Source organism: Camelus ferus, chromosome 31, assembly GCF_009834535.1.
Source record: "Camelus ferus isolate YT-003-E chromosome 31, BCGSAC_Cfer_1.0, whole genome shotgun sequence".
In the NCBI taxonomy this organism is placed as follows: domain Eukaryota; kingdom Metazoa; phylum Chordata; class Mammalia; order Artiodactyla; family Camelidae; genus Camelus; species Camelus ferus.
Genome location: NC_045726.1, coordinates 18,836,635 through 18,857,860, shown reverse-complemented (window position 1 = coordinate 18,857,860; position 21,226 = coordinate 18,836,635). Strand labels below are relative to the sequence as shown.

Below are 21,226 nucleotides of genomic sequence, written 5' to 3'. Positions count from 1 at the left end.
TTCTCAGCGCGTGTCCTCAGTGCGAGGCTTTGCCCTCCTGGAAGACCGTTTGGGTGGGTGTTTGCAGAGCCTCAAGGGCTGGGGCAGACCCGGAGTTTTCTGGTCTGGCAGTCCTCGTATAACCTCATGGACCCTCTTCCGGTCTGGCTGGGGAGGTTTTCCTTCTGGGCTGTTCTCCAAGTTACGTTCCCTGTCCTGCTTAGGCAGTGGGCTTTACCAGCTGACTCTAGGCCTCACTGAGCAGCTTTAACCTCTTGCAGCCTGTTTCTCTGTTTCGCAGATCCACTACGTTTACTGAGCTGGTCTGTTTAAAATACACGCACTTGTGGTTGTAAGTATCACAGCCTGCAGTAAATGGCTTGTTTTGTTCTTGTGACTTTATCTGTGTTTGTGCTGTTGGTGCCCCGCTTTTACTCGGGGTGCCCCAGGTGAGAGCTTCCCGTCCACAGACGTGCGAGCGTGGGTTCTTGTCTGCTTCCTAAGTTTCTTCCTTCTTGGCGTATAGCGGCGTCCATGACCCATGCCAGTGTGGCTTTGGCCTTCAGCCCGCGCTCAAGCCAAGTCTTGCCCTTCGTCTTTGGGTTTCTGCATGAAATGAAGATTTGCTTTCCTGATTTCAAGGGCCAGGGGTATTATTTGTAAACATTGTGTGTAGGTTTTTCAGTTGTTTGTAATTGAGAAAGAATTCTAGTTTGGTGTTGCTCCAGTAAAAATTACATTAAGTATACATATCGCAAATTTAAGTGTTTAAGATTATATGTTTTCTAAAGAAGTAATGATGGTATAATGAATGTGTGGGTATAAGCCAACCTGGAGTCCAGGTTAAGAAAAAGTTAAATGTCTAGTTTATTCTTATTATTTAAGCCAGTGGGGGCAGAATTACGTGCATATTAGAATGGGTCAACTCACACAGTTACCCATTTCTTTTGATGAGAAATGGATCCGTATTTTATAGAGCCATGTGCGTGTGTAATGATGTAGCCAGTCCTTGTCTTTTTTGGGGTTAATTTGGATAATTGTGAGTTGATTCAAATTAAAGGAAACTCAGAAAGCTGAAAAAATGTTGCTTAATTTTAGAGCCTAAGTTGCTACTGCCTAGTTTTTTCCTACCTATCCACAGTTAGGGTGCACAGGAAAGCCCCTATTGCTAGAGAAGGCCCCCCATGCGCCCCCACCACCCGGCTGTGGGACTGGGAGGTGGCCCCTGGAGCGCGCTAAGCCCAGAGCGCGGCGGCCTCAGCCAGCGCAGGACGGGGTCATCTGTGGCGGGAGCATGCGCGCCAGCAGTAGTTGTATTGGGTCTAGGAGTGCATGCTTTTGAGATGATACCTTACGTGTGTATATGTGTGAATACAGAAAACATCGGAGCAGTGTGGGGCCGAGCAAACCTGTTTCCCAGCCCCGGAGGAACATCGTAGGCTGCAGGATTCAGCATGGGTGGAAAGAGGGGAATGGCCCTGTCACCCAGTGGAAAGGAACCGTTCTGGACCAGGTGCCTGTAAACCCTTCTTTGTATCTTATAAAATACGATGGATTTGACTGTGTTTATGGACTAGAACTTAATAAGGATGAAAGAGTCTCTGCGCTTGAAGTCCTCCCTGACAGAGTTGGTAAGTTCTCTTCGCTATATGCTTCTACAGTGACTGTTGAAATGGATGCTTTTTGATTATGCTTTTGCATTACTGGCATTTTTATTTTTATTGGAGCACTAGCGCTTCTGATACACATTTAAATCTGTCACCTAAACCCACAAAAACTGATCAGCAGGTGTTTTAAAACTGCAGCTCAAGGAACTAGGAGGAGTACAAAGATGGACAAAATCGTTCCCCAGAAGTTTACAATCTGATAATTTCTAACGTGATTATTTCCCACATTGTGCTCACTATTTTTCTGGACTCTGATGGGTAAGACTATTTCTCATTAGCTCAGATATTCAATGCATTATAATAGCTAAGAGAAATTCCATGCATTTATTTTAGAATCTCTATATGAAGTATATCTTTCATCGTGTATTATAACATAATTATTTCAGCCAAAGTTTAAGCAACCAAAACGTGAGCTTTATTATACTACGTTTTTAAGGATTTGTTTATACAAGGTTTGTGGGAAATGAATGGCTTTTTAAATGTCATACAAATCAGTTTTGCATAACTTAGTTTCCTTAAAGCATAAGGTATCAGTTAAGTAATAATGGCTGATTCTATTTTAAGAATAAGATTTTTTACTTTTAAGATTTAATGTTACTTTCTTCTGAGTATTTACTTTGAAATGTTTTTATTATTATTATTTATCATTATTATTATTATTATTATTAATGCTACTGTTGCTTGAATACTGGTTTATGCTTCTGGAATTGTTCTTAAAAGCCTATATGTTTGCAAATACAGCCTCAGCAAATCCAGACTTGGAAGATAGAAGTTTAGGACCAAATTCCAAAAGGAAGCAGCTTACCCCTCCTCTTCTGCCCCTTTGCGTTTGCAGTTGTGTTCTTGGAACACACTTCCCCGGCACAGTAATTCTTTGCCAGAGCAGCAAGTTATTTTTTAATCTTCCCTTTAAATAGCAAATGCTGTCTGTCTTCGTCCTGTGTGTATGTAGTTCAGTTTTCACAGGACTCTTGTTTTTAATTAAATCTTTAATTTTACCAAAGGTAACTAATTGTGTAATAGTAAATTTTGGGCATTTTAAACATTTCTGTCTATTTTAAGTGCAACTGAACACCTCATCCTTCCTCACGAGTCGCATCTTCTTTCCTCTCAGTCTTGATACCAGTCCGTTTCCCACACAAGAGACCAACACTGAAGAGTCTTAACCTTTGTCACAGAGGAGAGCAGACCTGACTCCATGCTGGATCTGTTGCCTTGGTTTTAACCACTGGGCCCTTTTTCTGGGTTTATGCTTGCCGGCTCTGCACCTTTTGTAAAGGAATGCTGCCTTCAGCCTGTCTGGTAAACAGGAGAGCCTTTTCTCAGGGCTCTGACCCTTAAGGATATTAACACTTCTGCACTCACATAAAGATACCAAGTTGCAGAATAGAGGGTAGCCTTTGTTTGGTTGGCGGTTTTACGGGAGCACCATGACCTGGCGCAGGAACAAAGGATTCCTGCACCAAGAAGTTTGCACCAACCAACCACACCCCCTCCCCCCTTTTTTCATTATACAAGGACCCTGTATTCTGACTTGAGGAGGATGGTTCTCCAAGACGTTAGTCTGCCATCCTCTGTTAAAGTCGCTGTTCCTTGCCCCCCAGCACCTCGTCTCCCGATTTATTGGCCTGCCTGCCGTGCGGCGAGCAGAACGAGTTTGTCCTTGGTGATACCTTCAGGACTTAAAAAATATTACCCACACCTTTATATCAGTTATTTGTACGCAGTCATTTTCGTGCGTTCTCTTCTGACCCAGAGTTTCGGTTCTCACCCTTCAAGGGCCAGACCCCGGCTCATTTGAAACGTTCTGCGTCTTGCTGCATGACCTGTGTTAGTCCGCTGTTTTGTAATCATAGAACAGAAGTTTTTTTGTTTTTTGTTTTTGATAAAAAAGTGACTTGACCAAACAAAATATCCAAAAATACGCACGTATCTCTGGTGACGGGATTGAAGGGTTTTTCTCTCAAGTCCTGGGCCATCTCAGTTTCCAGCATGAGACATGGATTGCTTTTGTGAAACAAAGAGCAATTTAAAAAAAATCCAAACGCCTCTGTGCAGACCAGCAGTACGTCACACGCCTAACTTAATTAACAGTTAACTGTAGTATTCCCAAAGAAACCTGGTCTGAAAAATTATTTGACTTTCATTTATGTTCCATGTAGGAAGAAAACAGTCTTTTCTTAATTTGCTTCAGGCAGTACCTTAGACTAAAGTTACAGTTTTGTTTTCCTTAAGCTAAAGGTAGAGAGAAAAACGAAGTCAAAAGCCTGTGATGGCACAGAGTGCTGATTCCCAGAGTGGAGTCTGCGGACCCTTTAGGTTCGCTGAAGCCCCTTCAGGAGGCTTGTGAGATCAAAATTAATTTCCATAATAATGTTAAGATATAATCTGCCCTTTTCACCTTCATTCTTTCTCAGTTAAAGAGTGGAGTTCCCACTATTTGGAAGATCAGCAGAACTCAATGAACACAATATTCTCTGTATGAATAATGCATGATATTGCCAGATTACGTGTTGGTAAAAGATCCATTCAATGATCAACAGATTGTTTTGTTTTGTTGTGGTAAAAACACAAAACACTAAATTTGCTACCATAATTATTTTTAAGTGTACAGTTCAGTAGTGTTAAGTATATTCACATTGTTATGGAATCAATTTCCATACCTTTTTCCATCGTGAAAATCTGTAATTCCGTCCCCATTGAACAACTGCCCCTTCCCGCCTTCAGCTCCTGGCACCCAGAGTTCTGTGTTTAGGAATTGGGTTCCTTCAGGTGCCTCATAAGTAGAGCCATGGAGTATGTGTCTTTTGGTGACTAGTCTCTTTCCCTTAGCATAGTGTCCTCAAGGTTCACCCATGTTGCAGCATGTGACAGGATTTCTTCCCTTTCTAAGGCTGCCTGATACTTCACTGCATGTGTGCACCACATCTTGTTTACCCAGTTGTGTGTGGTTGGGCACAGGGGTTCCTTCCACCTTTTGGCTCTTGTGAATAGCGCCGCTGTGGACGCTGGGTGTACAGATGTCTCTTTAGACCCTGCTTTCAGCTCTTTTGGGTCTGTACCCAGCAGTGGAATTGCTGGGTCACATGGTAGTTTTGTGTTTAGTTTTCTGAGGAGCCCATATTGTTTTCCGTGGTGTTTGTAACGTTTCACGTCCCACCAGTAGTGCACAAATGTTCCAACCTCTCCACATCCTTACCAACATTTGTTATTTTGTGTTTGTTTTGATTTGCATTTCTCTGATTGATTAGTGATGTTACACATCTTTTTGGCCATTGGTGTCATCTTTGCAGAGACATACCTATTCAGGTCCTTTGCCCACTCTTTTGATTGGGTTATGTGATTGTTTTTGTTTCGTTTTGTTGTAGAGTTGTAGGAGTTCTTAACGTATTCTGGAGACAAATGAGTTTTAATTTAATAGTATGATAGAAGTTTATTGATAACCATTTCACATTCTCCATTGCAATTAACCTTTAAGGAAAGCTTCCACTGTTGAGTTTTGGTACGGTACCAGAGAAGAAAATCTAAGTTTACCTGAGAAGACTAATAATAAAATAGTCCTCTTTTCAGCAGCAGGTCTTAGTGATTGTATACATCAGCCAGAAGTACTTACAGCAGATTGAAGTGCTGAAACAGAACTGAGGATCTCGCTGTCTTTTTTTAAATCTAGATATTTAAAGGTTTAAAAAGATGTAAAATTATGCCACTCTTTTCACTAAATTTTTGTTGGAAAATATACTTAGTTTTCATTAAAAATGTTTATGTAGGTATATCTTTAAATGTTTATGTATTTTTGGATTTGTCATTTATAGTTTCTAAAATAGTTAATACTGACATTTATCATTCATACAAACAAGCGCCCTTTTAGATCCTGAAAAAAATTTGAGGATGTAAAAGAGTCCTGAGATCAAAAAGTTTGAGAACTTCTGGTATGAAGAAACTAGTGGGATTTTGCTTTAGGGTCGTGCACAGTGGGGAATTCTGTGTTGTTTTTGGTAATTGTTGTGTACTTCAGCGAAGAAAACCACCGTATGTGTTCAGAGTCATCTGATAAAATTGGATAGCAGTATCTTTATCAAGAAATTCTAATCTTTGTTCCTTTTAAGTTTGACAAAAATAGAAAGTACTCATGAATAAGTAAGATGGAAGCATTAAGCTTTTTTAAGATAATTGTCTAAAACATGATGACTAGAGGAACCTTAAAATCGGTAGGACCCTCTGTAGTTTTCCTAGTATTTTTTTTAATGAAGCATGTAATTTTTCACCTAGCTCACTAGAGGACTGCAGAAGGCTATTGATAGACCAGTGGGGCAGCCTACGCTCCTAACCACACAGGCCGTCTAGAACATCCTGCTCTCCTCTGAAATAATTAATTTATACAACAAATACTGAACCCCTGTGATCACAGTATTGGCCACAAGATGGGAAAGACCTCAGCCTTCATTACTTTGTGCAGGCTAAAAGCAAAAACAAACACGTAAAACAAGATAACTGCAGACAATGGTTGATGTTATTAGGAAATAAAACTGGGTGAGGTGACTGTGATTGGTGGAGCCGTTTTCACGGGGTGGTCCTGGAGAGCCTCTGGGAGGGCTCCTGCCCAGGAGGAGCCAGCCCCTGAGGATGTGGGGGCTGTGCTCAGCCTGAGCGCATCCCAGGAGGACATGTCCGTGTTGCTGAGGTGTAGCGGTCAGGAGGAAGGTGACAGGATGGGGCAGAGGGCCAGCAGGACATGGCGGCTCAGACGCTGTGGGTTGGGAGAAGCAGCTTTTCACTCGGATTATGAAAGGAAGGTGCCTGGAGTATTTTAAGCAAATGACCACACAATCTGGTATAAGTGCCACAAAGATCACTCTGATTACTGTGGAAAGTAGACTGTAGGGGCAAGAGGAAAAACCTGTGCCTTAAATAGGTTAGTATCTTAGTTTTTAAAAATGGTCTGTGGTTATGGCTAATATAAGATACTATTATAAAGGGTACGTGGGTAAAGGGTATATGGGAACAATACTGTTTTGGAACTCTTGTGTTAGTCTATAATTATCTCAAAATTTAGAGTAATTAACTGTTAAACGGCAACAGCCCACTTTATACCTTGAATAGATGAAAGTTTTAACAGATACAGTATCAAAAGCAGACGAGTTCAGAGAAATATAAAGAAAGCAGGCGCTCTCTGTAACTGACTTGGGACAGGAGAGCTGTATGGAGTCTAGTCTGGGCTGGACTGACATTAGTGGGTTCGGCGGCTGTGCTTCTCACAGCCCTCCAGGTGACTCTGACGCCTGCTAATGCTTTTCAGAATTGTTTGCTTGAGTAAACAAGTGAGTCTTCACAGTACATGCTTAGTAAAACCCTTTGTAAACCACTGTTTGCTTTTTTGTCCCCAGCAACGTCTCGAATCAGTGATGCACACCTAGCCGACACAATGATTGGCAAAGCAGTGGAGCACATGTTTGAAACCGAGGATGGCTCTAAAGACGAATGGCGGGGGATGGTCTTAGCACGCGCCCCTATAATGAACACGTGGTTTTACATCACCTACGAGAAAGATCCTGTCTTGTACATGTACCAGCTCTTAGATGATTATAAAGAAGGCGACCTTCGCATTATGCCGGATTCTAGTAAGTATAGATTGACAACTTTAATTTTTGGTAATTCAAGAGGAATTTGAATTTTAGAATAAGATATTTGATTAACTCTTATGCAGGTACATTTAAAATTTTTAATTATTGGGGATAAGTGAGTGATTATTCTTTTAGTCAGGCACCAAGCATAGGTTGTGAGATTTTTTACCCCTTTGCTAAGAATAATTTACTTTGCCCGGTCTGGACTTGGGACATAAGAATGGAGTATGTGACGTGAGGCCCTTTGCGACCAGCGTCTTTCGTTCAGCGCGGTGTTTTCAGGGCCCACCCACATTGTAGCTTGTTCATCGCTTTCTTGTATAGTTTCACTGGTACCTACTCATTCCTCTTTTGATGGACTTTCGCTTTTCCTCCACCTTTTGGTTCTTACAAAAAATGCTGCCATAAACATTTGTGTGGACGTTTCCGAGTGGACGCTTGTTTCCAGTTCTCTCAGGTACATGCCTGGGAGTGGAGATGATGGGGCATGGCGGTCGCTCTGTGTTGAAGCTAGGGACCTGCCAGACGGAGCTGCAAAGTCACTGCACCATTATACGTTCTCAGCAGCAGTGTCTGAGGGTTCTGAGCTCTGCGTCTTCACAGCGCTTACTGTTACTTGACTTTTTGATGCGAGCCGTCCTAGTGGTGGTGAAGTGCTGTCTCACTGTGGTTTTGGCTTTCAGTTTTTTGATGACTGAAGATGCCAGGTATCTTCGTGTTTGTGGCCATTTATGCATCGTTGGAGAAATGTCTGCTCATCTCCTTTGCCCGTTTTTCAGTTGGGTTGTCTTTCTGCTGAGTTGTTAAGAGTCGACATTCTAGGGACAAGTCTTGCCAGAGACGTGACTTGCTGACACTTCCTCTTATTTTGTGGGTGGTCTTTTCACCTTCTCGATGGTATTCTTTGAAGCACTGAAGTTTTTAATTTTGGTGAAGTCCAACTTACCTGTTTTTTCTTTCATTGCTCATGCTTTTGTTGTCGTATATAATAAGCCCTTGTCAAACCCAAGTTATGAAGATTTACCCCTGTGTTTTCTTCTAAGAGTCTTAAAGTTTTAGCTCTTACATGTAGGTCTTTAGCTTTTACATTTGAATCTTTGATACATTTTGAGTTAATTTTTGTTTCTGTTGTGGTGTCAGAGTCCAACTTCTCTCTTTTTCATGTGGCAATCAGTTGTCTGATCACCATTTTTTGGAAAGACTATTCTTTCTCCTGTTGAATGATTTTTGCACCCTTGGTAAAACTCAGTTGACTGTAGATGTATGAGGGTATCTCTGGACTTGAAGTTCTGTTCCATTTGTCCGTAGATCTGTGGTTATGCCAGTGCCACGCTTGATTGCATTGCTTTGTAGGAAGCTTTGAAATCAAGAAGTGTGAATCCTTCTACTTTTTTCTTTTTCGGAATTGTTTTGGCTGTTCTGGGTCCTTTGCAATTTCATATGAATTTTGGAATCAGCTTGTCAAATTCTGCAAAGAAGTCAGCTGGGATTCTGACAGGGATTTTGGCGCATCTGTAGATCAGTTTACGGGGTAGCTTTGCCATCTTAATGATGTTAAGCCATTGACCTATGAGCTTGGGATGTTTTTCCATTTATTGAGATATTTTTTCTGTCAACAACGTTTTGTAGTTTTCAGAGTGTAAGTTTTGCACTTAAATATATTCCTGAGTATTTTATTATTTTTGATGCTCTTGTGAATAGAATTATTTTCTTAATTTCATTTCTGGGTAAACCTATTTTTGGGGTTTTTTGTTTGTTTTTTAAATTACTCAGTAGCTTTTCCTCAAGCACATAAATCCTTGGGCTTGGACAGATATGGCTGACAGACACTGTATATATTAGCAATGCGACATCATCTCTTTATTCCTTTTCTATTTTCTCCCAGTTCTAGTGAACAAGCCAGTTGATGAACTTACTCATGGGCTCCCCTGGCCCTGACTTTCTACCTTTTTAGATTTTTTTTTCTTGAAGTTTGTATATGCTTGTTATTAAATATGTAATGGAAAGTGTTTTAAAAGGCAGGAATTTAATTTTGAGAACATTTCTTAAAAGCATTTCTCCAGCCTGTACGATGTTGTTTTTTAACAAATATTCAAAGTAGGTACTGTTGACTTGATACTAGAAAGTATGAGGTCATCCGCGCGTTACCTGTTGCCTCTCCCAGTCACGTCTGTGTCCTCTCACTCCTTCCTTCAAGTGGTATGGATCTTTGTTTGCTGTTGGAAGCAGTAGTGGCGATCTGATACAGAGAGCTCTGCAGCAGCCTGTGAGTCCCTTGCTTCATCACTCACGGCTCCTGAAAACGAATGGCGATCGTGTATTTGGAGTTCCTTTGTATAAATGTGGGGCCATGAAGGTGTGGTGGTGCGATGCTGCTGCTTGAGGGAGGAGAAGGTTTGAAGAAGAATGGACCTTAGCTTTCCTCTTTACTTCCCTTTATGGAAGGACTGGTAACAGTGTTCAGGTGTCCTGTTACTGTGTTTGCGATTTACTAGTACCAGGCATCAGAACAGCAGGTTTCAGATTGTGTCATTCAGTGAGACGGTGTGTTGTAATCAGAGAGGCCGTCTCCTGTTAACACAGACACGTGATGTGGTCCAAACCAGGATACGTGTGAAGATCAAAAGAGGCCCTGTTAACGTGTGTGCCAGGATGACTGGCGTCAGCGTGGCCTGTCCTGGACACGCAAAGGCAAACCGGCTCAGCTGGTCGGCCCACTTGAAGGCGCTCTGCTGCCATGTGGAGGAGCTTGAGTTGCTCGGGACCTATAAGGGGTTTCTTAAATAGCGTTGTAACTCCCCAGCTCCACCCTCCCCCCCCTTTTTGAACTTGTGTTTCTGTTTTATTGGTGGTGGTGATTTGCTCTCATTTTATGTGTGTTCCTGGAACTTACGGAACTCGCAGCAGGTCGCAGGGTGTGAGCATGCTTTCTAGCGCTCAGATTTCCCCGGGGGCCTTCTGAAAAGTACAGGTGCGCCCGCCGTCCACTCAGGCTCGGTTGTAATGAATCTGGGGTGGAGTTTGTTCAGCACCTATTTCTATAGAATGGGAAATCTCTTTATTTGGAAACTGGGTTGTTCAGAAAGACCATGTGTAATGAAATGAAGTCGAGGAAAAAGCAGCTTTAAGGATTCGCAGGGTAAGGCCGGAATACTTAGGTGTTTTAAGTGTGTCGCACACGCTCAGTGATCCCAGCAGGTGTTGTCTGCTTTGAAATTATATTTCAGAGTAACGGAAACTTATTTTTAAGAAGTCAATGTAATTACAGTTGACTTGAACAATGCGGGGGTTAGGCATGCTGACCCTCTGTGCGGCTGAAAATCTGCCTGTTAGAACCCGTGGTCAGCCCTTCGTGTCTGTGGCTCCTCTGCGTCTGTGGATTCAACCAGCTGCAGGGCGTGCCGTGCGGCAGCGCTCACTGTGGAGAAACATCCGTGCACGAGTGGACCCACGCAGTTCAAGCCTCTGGTTATTCAAAGGTTGACTGTGTTTAGTGTTTTCTTGGCCCTTTCCTTTTCGTTAACCTCGTCACATAATTATCGCTGTAATTAAATATGAGCAAAAGTAATTTCTGGTTGTGGTTTTCAAAATTGTTTACACGTCTAGACCTTAGAGGTCAGCACGCTTTTTGTAAATTAAGTTTTATTGGCACACAGCCCCGTGTATTTTTGTGTCACCTCTGGCTGCTGTCATGTGACAGCAACAGAGCTGAGTAGTTGATATGGAGACCATACGCCCTCGAGCCGAACATTTATTGTCTGGCCGTAGAAGGAAAAGTTTGCTGACCCTTGGTGTCAAAAGTCCAGGTGAATTCAGGATATTAGAAACATTTAAAAATTAAAATAGTCATGTAAGTTAGTGTATAATCTAAAAATTGACTCAATTCTTCTCCCCCACCCTTTAAATACAGACGATTCACCTCCAGCAGAAAGGGAGCCAGGAGAAGTTGTGGACAGCCTGGTAGGCAAGCAAGTGGAATATGCCAAAGAGGACGGCTCCAAGAGGACTGGCATGGTCATTCACCAAGTAGAGGCCAAACCGTCTGTCTATTTTATCAAGTTTGATGATGACTTCCACATTTATGTCTACGATTTGGTGAAAACGTCTTAGATGTCACCATGAACTTTGCCAAACTTGTGGAACTATTAAATGTATAATTTGTAGACATAAAGACTTGATTGCTTTCCAGTTTAATGAAAGCTTAAATGTCCCTGCGAACCCACAATCTCTGCCAGCAGAACTGGTTTTGTTCTGAACAGTACAGATTTATGTGAACACAAAGCATTTTGTGTAAGGAACTCCTTCCTCTTCAAGGAAGTCTGTCTGTTTGGAAGGGAGTTACAGGCAAGTCTGGTAAAAGTTAAGCTAGTGTCATAGTCATTTAAACCTGTAACAGATCTCACCCACTCTCCCCTCACTCTTAACTCTTATTCTGCTGCCACAATGCAAGCATAGTTTGGTATTTTTGTTAATTGCCTTTTTTGAATATATGTATCTATATCTACCTACCTATCTATATCTGTGTGTATACATATATAATATAAATATATATATACACATACACATAGATCTGTGTACACACACACACACACACACACACACACACACACACACTTCATCGGCAGTCCTTTCTTTGTGGTTTGGGTGGGGATTAAATAATTTTCTCCAGTTTAACAGGAGTACTTGACCCAGGTCATTCATATTTAGTATATTACTGCTGTTTATTTAAAATTGGGCACAGGAAGCACATAGGGACATCCAGCTCATCTTGGAAGTCAGAAGTTCGGAGCACCATTTGAATCTGGAGGCTTTGAACCATAAGTCCTTATGAACGGTTAATGACCCATACTAGAATTTTAGAAAACAGTTAGGAATCTGGGTAAAAGGCTGCCTTTAATTCTAAGTTTTTTACATTTTTTGTTTACATTTTTTTATTATAAATACTTTTTTTTTTTTTTTTTTTTTTTTAAGAAAAGCCCAGGAACTTGGTCCACATAGTGTAATGCAGGCGTATTTTGGACAGCACATTTGGTCCATCATTTGTACAAATTAGTAATCTGGGTTTTAGTACACGGATTTAAAAGGCACCAGTACGTCAGTGGTTTATGTGTACTTGGTAAGTTCCTGGAAGGGCACAGTGCTTCTATATTAGAAATGTAAGTTTGAGAACGGTGTTACTGTCTCCTAACAAGTTCTCTGGGGCACCTTTATTTTTATTACTATTATTGTTGATACATGATTATGATCAGAAGGCTTTTTCCCCTCGACTTTTTCCCGCAAAGACTGTCTAGACAAGTAACAGCTTGCATCTCATGACACCTTCCGTGGTGCTGCGTGTTCCTGCCCGTGGTCTGCTGTTGATGGGGGTTCATTCCATTTGGTGGGTCCTGCCACATCAGGGTCAGCCACCTGCGCTGGCTTGCAGGTGTGACTGACAACAGCCCTTAGCCATAGAGTTCTTTCCTGCTTTACTCCTGCAAGGTTGTTCTAACCAAAATACTGCAAAACGTGGTTTGTTTCGTGGCAAAGTGTCCGTCTGTCACTTTGAGTGAGCCCTGGCATCTTGGAAGCTAGGAGAAAGGCAGTGTGTGAGATCAGTTTTGTGGAGATTGAAAATCTTACTTAGAACTTTGGCAGAAAGCTCAGTGCATTCACTGTCAAACAGCAGAGTTCTGTGTGTCCTCCATGGCTGTTCGTGCTGTTAGAGGTTCTGCAGTTTCAGGGCCACGCAGTGCGTGGTTCGCGTGCTGCCTGTTGTCGCCTGCAGGAAGGCTGTGCCTTGTGCTGGGGGACAGGAACCTTGCGCACCATGTAAATCCAGCACCCCCGTTCTGTGCAGTGTGCCCAGTGCCTCACTGAGGGCAGCCAGAGGCCAGCTTCTCCATTCAGTGAGTACCCAAGTCTTAGATGTTTCTCCTGTGCTTGAAACAAGTGTTGCCTGTCACCTGTTCTCCTGGTGGCTCTGGTAAGAGTCCCTGCATATGAATCTCAAGGCCGAGCCCAGCTCCCCAAGCCCAAGTGGCCACGTGTGGCCCAGAGAGTGAGTGTACCCAGTGTGCACTGCGTGAACAGGGAGGGCCCGGTGACTTCAGACTAAAAACAAAGTCATTTGGAGGTACCCTGAGGGTTGGGTCAGCTGAAACATTTCTCTCATTGATGACTTGCATTGTGGTTTTTCTGCAAGTACCTTTAGCAACTTTGAATTCCACATGATCTGCCACTCCAGGTGAATGTGACATGTGATGACTGTTATCATTATTTTGATCATTGTTGCATTTATTGCCTTTAGGGTTGAAGGAAGGGGAAGGGGTTTTTGTTGTTTTTCCATTTTTTTCCCATTGTTTTTTCTTTTGGTGGCTTCAACCACACTTCCTAACGCCGTGACTAACTGCTCCCTAGCCGAGTACTTCAGGCTGCGTTTAGGCTCATGTTGCAGATCTGCATGCGTTGCTTGCGTTTTCCTGGTATCTGAATGTTGGTTCCTTGTTATAGGAATACAACATCAATTTCCAAAATTACCATGGGACTTGTGACAACACAAGACATGAATCTGTGTATAAAATATATTGGCCTTTCTCATTGACCTGCTATAGTATTACCGTGTCGTGTGTGTGCGTGTGTGAAGTCCGGCTGCCATGTAAAGCTTCAAAGGAAAACTAAAAGCAGACCATCCTTTTTTGCATGCCCTATTCTAAGTAGAGTGTTCAGTGTAACTAACTAAAACTGCATGTTAAATATATTTAGGTTTTTTGTTTTCTATCTTTGTTTTTTATTTGTTTTCAGTTTCTGTATATTTGCTTACTGTGCTGTTTTAGTGGTTGTAGGATAAAAATGCACTGGTGAAGCAAATGTAGTGCCAACAGAAGGTGATTTTTCCAGTTGTATATGTCATGCAGCATTTGAAGGGACTGTGCGTTCTTGAAACAATCGCAGTTGCTTCTAAACCAGATTTCATTTCTGTTGTTTTATGTGCCAAACCCCGAAGTGCATTGGGCTCGACTCTCTGAACGCTGCGGACCCATTAGAAGACTGTTTTTGATTGTCACAAATTGTAGTGCCTGAAAACATTCTTCAGCTGATTGTCTTAAAAAAAAAAAGAAAGAAAGTTCTCCAAAGACAAAACAGGAACAATTATTATAACAGAAAATAATTACAGTCAAAATGTCTGTGGTTCCTTGGAAATGCTGCGCTCTCTGTATTCTCCATCATTAGTGCAGTTCGAACGAATGTGTATAGTTCAGAGGTCTTCGTGTTTGCATTTTAAAATTAGGTAAATGACCTCATCTTTCAAGCTTGAATTCATTTTTAATTTTAATTTTATTTTATACAATGTGTAGACAGTTCCCTGTTCTCTGCATTTAGAAGTATAAACAATATAAATCTGTTAATTCTGTAAGTAATTTTTATAATTATGATGTAACTCTATCCTATCCTTAAAACATTTAAAATAAACCCTTTATGTGCAACTTTTGCCTGTAAATTTTGTGCTTATGAGCAAAATGTGATGTGTTGTTAAACTTCTGAGAGTTTTTAAAAGTTTTACTTGAAAATTTTAAGTAAACTTTTCCCCCCTTTTCACTACATGTAAATGTCAGATTTACATAGAAACAGAAGGAAACAATTTTTATTTGAATGATTGTGAATAATACCTGAAAAGGGGGCAGTAGTCAATAGCCCCAATATATTATGTAGTCCAAAATATTAAAGTTTGTGCTTATCCATTAATGAGAAATTTTAATTTATCATAAAACTATAAACTTTAAATAATTGTTTGAGTTAAATAATGTATATTTTATACTTTCACATCTATTCTTACTTTATATATTGCTTTTTATTAATACTTAAATACCAATTAGTGAAATTCTACAGCGAAGAATCTCCGTATTTCAGTATTAAGGACAAAGTAGTGTGGGTCACACTGTGAACTGTATGTGCTCTAGGGTTTATCTTCCTGGGTGGTTTTCTCAGTGAGAGAAAAAGAGTTTAGGATGTGCCTGCCTTTAACTAGGTTCCTTTTTCTTGTTTCCCTATTTGGCCCGAGGATACCGTGGTTGAAGCTAGGGTGGGACATGTCGCTGTTCCTGTTTGCCAGAGTGGCCGTGGGAGGCTTGTCTCCGCATCGCAGCTGCGGTGGCCTCTGCCAGGCAGTGGCCGTGGGCATGCAGGGCCACTTCTCAGGCTCTGGTGGGAGGAACCGGCAGACAGGTGTGGGGAGGAGATGAACGCACCTGGAAGCACAGGTGTTCACGCGGGGCTAGATCCTACAGTCTTCTCCCGGAAGGTAAATCACTCGTCATGGTATCGAAGGTACAACTCAGGTAGTATTTTCCGCAAAAAAATAACAAAGCAAGTTTAGTGTAAAGGTTGGCAGTTCCAGACTGCTGTTTGTAACCTGAAGAACTGAGTCTGCAGCCGTCGTCAGTGTTGGAGAGTTGCAGGGATGGGCTTGCTGGCCACCGTTTGTTTTCCTGGTACAGCCATAGCTCTGTGATAATAAATGCGTTTGACACTAATGAAACACTGGGAAAAAGGTTTAGTAAGTACCTTGCCGAGCACTTTCCACCCATTATTTTATTTAATTCTTAATCCTGTGTGGAAAGCACGACATTTCTCCCCATTGTGCAGTTGAAGAAGGGGGTGAGGGTCGAGTACCTGTTCCAGGATTACAGAGACCATGAGGACTCAGGCCCTCAGTGCTGTGCCTCGGCTCCCAGCTGCCGTGGTAACGCCTCTGAATTAAATTACTTCAGTGGAGTGATTTGATTTGAATAGTCTGTAGTCTAATTTCTATGGATAATTTTTTATAATCTTATTTCATAAGTTGATGGCAAAAAGTGTTTTCTTATTTCCAAATTGCATAATAAAAAGTTTTATATTAAGTCACTGGAATATAGGAATCAATGTCTCTTTATAGTGAGAATTACAACCCAAAGTTTTCTTTTTTTCCCCTCGAAAAATCTTTTATTTTGAAGAGAAATTATACTGGAAAAATTTGATTTTCACAAGACTGTAGATACTATTTTGTATTCTAAAGACACTTTAAACATGTCATTAAGTTAATAATTCTTACAAAACCTGGACTTTTTATACCCATAGTGCAGTCTCCTACCTAATTTTTACCGTAATTAACTTGTCCTATGTCATATGTATTTTTAGGTTTTTAGGCTGCTGAGTTTCAGAGAAGTAGGTGAGTCTAAACTTTCTCCAGACAGTCTCCATCTGCCTTTATATTGGCCTTAAAACTCTTACTAGGTTTGGTAACTCGGTGGCAGACGATCTGGGGATATTGTGTTGGCATGTAACTTTGCCTAAAAATGACATTGCATTCTTCTTGATTTTCCCGTGAGGGCGCTGGACCAGGTGGCACATTGATCCCTGTCAGCTCTGGTGATGGTGACACAGAAGTGTGGGCCCTTTCCATGCATTTCTTTTTTACGTTGGCCGTTAACGATAGGTGAGTAGGCTGCCGTCTGCATTGTAAGCACCAGTCCTGCTTCCCTCTTTTATCTTCGTCCTCCATTACTTTCAGTTTATGCTTTGAAAATTCACACTCGGCGGGGAACGTAAGAGCTTGAAGTACATGTGAACTACCTAGAAGTTATAGAATTGGCACATTACATGTAACTTTTAAACTCTGTGTCTTCATGTTGGAACCGCTGAAGCAGATAATGATGTGAAAAGGACAGAAGGAAGGCCATTTAAAAACCTCGATGTTACCATGAAGAGTTAACAACTGGAGACTGAAATCCAGCTGAATTGTCTGAATTGTCTTCAACTGTGGATTGTGCAGGTAGCTTTAAAACTCTTGCCTTGAATTTGTCTCCCAGAGGATTTGTAAGGGACCTGGGAGTGACCCCCTGAGCACTGTGCGCATGTGTGTGTGAGGAGCTATGCGCCTTCCCACTAGAAAAACAAGAGGAGACGGTCCCTGGTGGCTGTGGCTGCCTTCCCGAGAGGCAACTTTGTTATGTTTACTCTGTGTGTGTGTCTCTTAAGTACTAGGGACCTGCTTTGAGCAAAATGTTACTTCGAGTTGTCCTGTGTTACCGTAGCCAAGTAGTTTTAACCACAGGGTTTGTCTTAATTTATCCCAAGTCTGATTTTTCACACTAGAAGGACAAGATTCTGGGACTCTGGTCATCATTTTCAGAGCAGTCCTGCAGGGGAGCAGTCTGTTACAGGCTGAAAAACATGTCTGAAGGGGTGGAGTCCACAGTCTGCACTGTCCTGCAAGTAGGATTACTGCCTCTGAGCAGTTTGTGGAGGAGAGCATGTCAGTGCCTAGGAAACTAACACCCATTACCAGATGTCTGTTGAATTCACACTTAAAAAAAAAAAAAATAGATCAGCCGTCGTCATTGGCCCTTTTTAAAATTTGGTAATTATATTTTTAATATAAAAAAGGTCATGCTTTGATCAAATCACATGTGGTAGGTCACTGAGAAGTGTTTTCTGATAATACTCTACATACTATATGTACCGGTCAGCTCAGCCTGCATAACAAACACCACGTACTGGGAGGCTTAAACAGCAGACATTTATTCTCTCTCAATTCTAGAAGCTAGAAGTCCACAGTCAAGGTGTCAGCGGGTTGGTTTCTCCTGAGGCCTCTCCTTGGCTTGCAGACGGCCGTCTTCTCTTCCTTTCTGTGTCTGACCCAGTCTCTTCTGGTAAGAACACCGGTCACATGGGATTAGGCCCCTCTATAACTACCTCATTTTACCTGAATCATTTCTTTAAAGACCCTGCCTCCCAAAACGCACATGCTGAGGTGCCGGGGCTTAGGACCAACAGATGGATTTGGGGGAATGTAATTCAGTCCACACCAACATACTAAAATTGAGCTGTGCTTTTTTATGGTTAGGCTTGAAATGGAAAAGAAATCTTATTGGCAGGGCATTATTTTTACAGAGACTAATCATTTTAAAGATAATACTGATTATTTTTATATGAAAGGGAGGGATAAATTTAGTGTTTTAAAAAAGCGCTCTGGGAAAAGCCAGCTTTCTGGGTGCATTGCCCACTTCCTGTGCGTGTGCTCTCAGACAAATTATTCAGCCTTTCTAACTTACTTTCTTTGTCTGAAGTGGGGAGAGTATCCTGCCCTGCTCCCTCCAGTGGTGCCTGTGAGTTTCCAGTGGTGCTGCAGCTGCGCACGGTGCAGACCTGAGCTGGATACGGAGGGGCCGAGTCACCTTCTTCCTGGCATTTCCTTGGGCGGCAGGGCCTTGTACAGACAGACAGCAGCTGTCATTTAAGGCCTTGCCATGTTTCGCTTTGATTTTTTGATGTTTGAGATAGTTACCGAGTCCAAATTTGTTCTGCTCGCCACACAACAGGCCAGTAAATCGGGAGACGAGGTGTTGGGGCAAGGAATAGCTACTTTATTTGGAAAGCCAGCAGACTGAGAGGATGGCAGACTAATGTGTTGGCGAACCATCCTGCTCCAGTCAGAACACAGGCTCCTTTTTTTCCAAAAAAAAAAAAAAACGGGATGGGGTGTGATTGGTTGTTGCAAACTTCTTGCTGCAGGAGTCCTTTGTTCCTGCAGCCAGTCCACGTGGGCCGGGTGATGGTGCTCCTGCAAAACCTCCAGCAAAACAAACGTTGCTCTCTGTTCTGCAACTTTGTTATCTTCACGTGAGTGCAGAGCGAGCAAGACTAAGCCTAGGAAACAGGGCACAGCGGCCAAAGGAGCGGATCTAATGTGGCATCAGATTTGTCCTTTTCTGTAGCAAGATCATGCTTTTAGTTCCAAAGTGTCAGTTTTGTTTGTCATGTAATGTCAGTCGGGAAAATTTCCATTCTTAGGTTTTTTCAGAACACTAGCATACTGGGATTTCCCAGCATATGTGAAAGTTGTTACAAAAAGCGCTGCTGAAAGGTTAGTGGGATGTTCCACGTGTTCCATTTTACTGTGACTGAGAAGACTGTGCAGCTGACCTTCATGAATGAAGACCCACACCTGCGCTTGCTGTGTGTTCTCACCTTGCCGTAGGGGTCGGAACTGAAGTGCCCCCTCAGTGCTTTTGTGAAGCATGGTGCTGGAGTTGCAGTGTCGGCCAATGACCGTGGTTCAGAGTCATGTAAATAGCAGGTCCACTTTCAGAACGTATTACTGCCGAAGTGGGAAGTTGTGTCTTTGAAGCGGGACGGCTATGCCCGATGAAATGCAGCCACTGTGTGAACAGGAGAGTGAGGAGGACCACTGTCCTCGTTCCCACCCCAAGTGAGGCCTTGACACACCGTGTCTTCAATCACTGCCGTTTCTTTTTCTCTCTAATATAATCTGAGATTGGCCCCTCTTCGGAGAAGTTTCAAAAGTTGATTCTGTTTCTGGAGGGAAAAATTTTTCAGGTGATAAAATTCACCTTAGTATTTGACATCCCATCATTCATTAAATTTCTGGTATGGATATTTAACATTGATCCCACAGCTCTTAAGTAAAGACTGCTGCTTTATTTAAATTGCAGCATTATCTCATTTTATTTTAGCTTGTGCTCAAGAGAAATAACCATCATCTTTGTCAGGGAATGGTAGTTGGAAGCTGCTGGTGACCAGACCATCGCCTGTGTTGTTCCACGGGGCACCTGGGGAGGTGTAGACAGTGTGGGCACCCAGAGCATGCTTTTGTCCTTCTGAGAAAGCAAAGACAGGCTGCCTTTCTCTAAAAGGATAACATTTAGGGGAACTTCTAGACCTCCAGTCTAGAAATTATAACTGGAATTGAGGGTTAAGTTAAAATTTTTAAGAGTGGAAATCAAATGTTGATATCTTGCAAGTCTTTATTGTAACTTGTAAACAAGCCATTTCTAACCTAATTCAGCTTTAATGCTATTCAGATAGTAGGAAAAATGTACATTTGCACTAGTATATTTTGTAAATGTGAATATATACAAGTAATTTCATAAGCTATCTAAAATCTTTTATGGAACAAAATGGGCATAAATAGTTACTTTGTCCTTGAAAATCCTCCATCCTTAAATAGTACATTTTGAAGGTGTTCTGTGGAAGATTTCTCTTTCTTCCCAGATAACGTAAGTTGATAAAGGTGTTCTGCCACCTTGGAGAGGCTGTTCACTGAAATAGCTCCTGAAACTTTTGGTCACTGTTAAAATGTGGTTAAAATTGGCCAGTACGTGAAGTTGCACGGTGGTTACGACTTGGGGGGGGTGCGGCAGCTACAATTTGCAAGGTAGGTTCACAAGGCCTGAGATTTAGCACTGGGCAGGGATTTTGCAGTCTGGTCTCCGTTCTCTGTGCTCAGCTTCTGTGCTCAGCTTCTTTCTTTGCATGATTATTTTTTTTTAAACATCTTTGAGCTTCTTACTTGTTTATTCCGAATAGTAGTATAATTTCCTGTTTCTTTAAAGCACTTAGGAAGGATTGACTTGTTTTTGCAAAAATGCCTCAGAATAAGTGACAGGCTCTGCTGCGTTTAAACTGGCAGGGTGATTCGGGTAGCCGCAAGCTCGTGTCCAAGTGTTACTGCATCACAGGCTTCGCGCTGCTCGCCTGGTTCAGCGAGGTGCCGCCTCATACCCACGGTCACACCTGGGCTTTGGCGGGCGGACTTGCCGCTAACCGGTGTCCCCCTGCCGTGCCGTGCTCCCTGGAGGAGCTCATGTCTGGTCACTGCCATGTAAACATCTTAGTTCCCTGTGACACCAGAGCGGTGGTGTAGCTTTTTGAGGGAGAAAACAAAGCAAAATGTAAGTTGCAGCATATTCTCAGTTTACGGTCACAGTTCTCCCGCCGACTGCTGGCCAACGCAGCGTCCATACGCTGCCGTCCTCCAGGGCTGCTTCGTCCCGGCCTGCCCCAGAGAGGGGCTTCCAGGAGGCAGCAGCACAAACTCAAGCTCCACGTTGGAGCAGGACCCGCTTGGCTGTGAGCAGGGCCTGCCTGCTGGGGTGTTACCCCTGCTGCTTCTCGGGCTCTGCGTGCACCTTGTCCTTT

At 42.4% G+C, this 21,226-nt stretch overlaps 1 protein-coding gene across 6 annotated transcripts in view; it reads left to right on the top strand.

Moving 5' to 3' along the window:
- Positions 1 to 21,226, top strand: part of SPIN1 (spindlin 1) — a 91,868-nt gene that overhangs the window by 52,065 nt on the left and 18,577 nt on the right. For 3 of the 6 annotated variants that reach the window (XM_032471020.1, XM_032471018.1, XM_032471019.1), the window contains 3 exons: positions 1,357 to 1,610; positions 7,031 to 7,264; positions 11,178 to 14,733. In XM_032471020.1, the coding sequence (XP_032326911.1) occupies positions 1,357 to 1,610; positions 7,031 to 7,264; positions 11,178 to 11,377 (688 nt within the window). In that variant the 3' untranslated portion in view covers positions 11,378 to 14,733. Of the gene's footprint in view, positions 1 to 1,356; positions 1,611 to 7,030; positions 7,265 to 11,177; positions 14,734 to 16,614; positions 17,083 to 21,226 lie in introns of those variants that run through there. The other 3 variants (XR_004316422.1, XR_004316421.1, XM_032471021.1) reach the window with 3 other exon arrangements.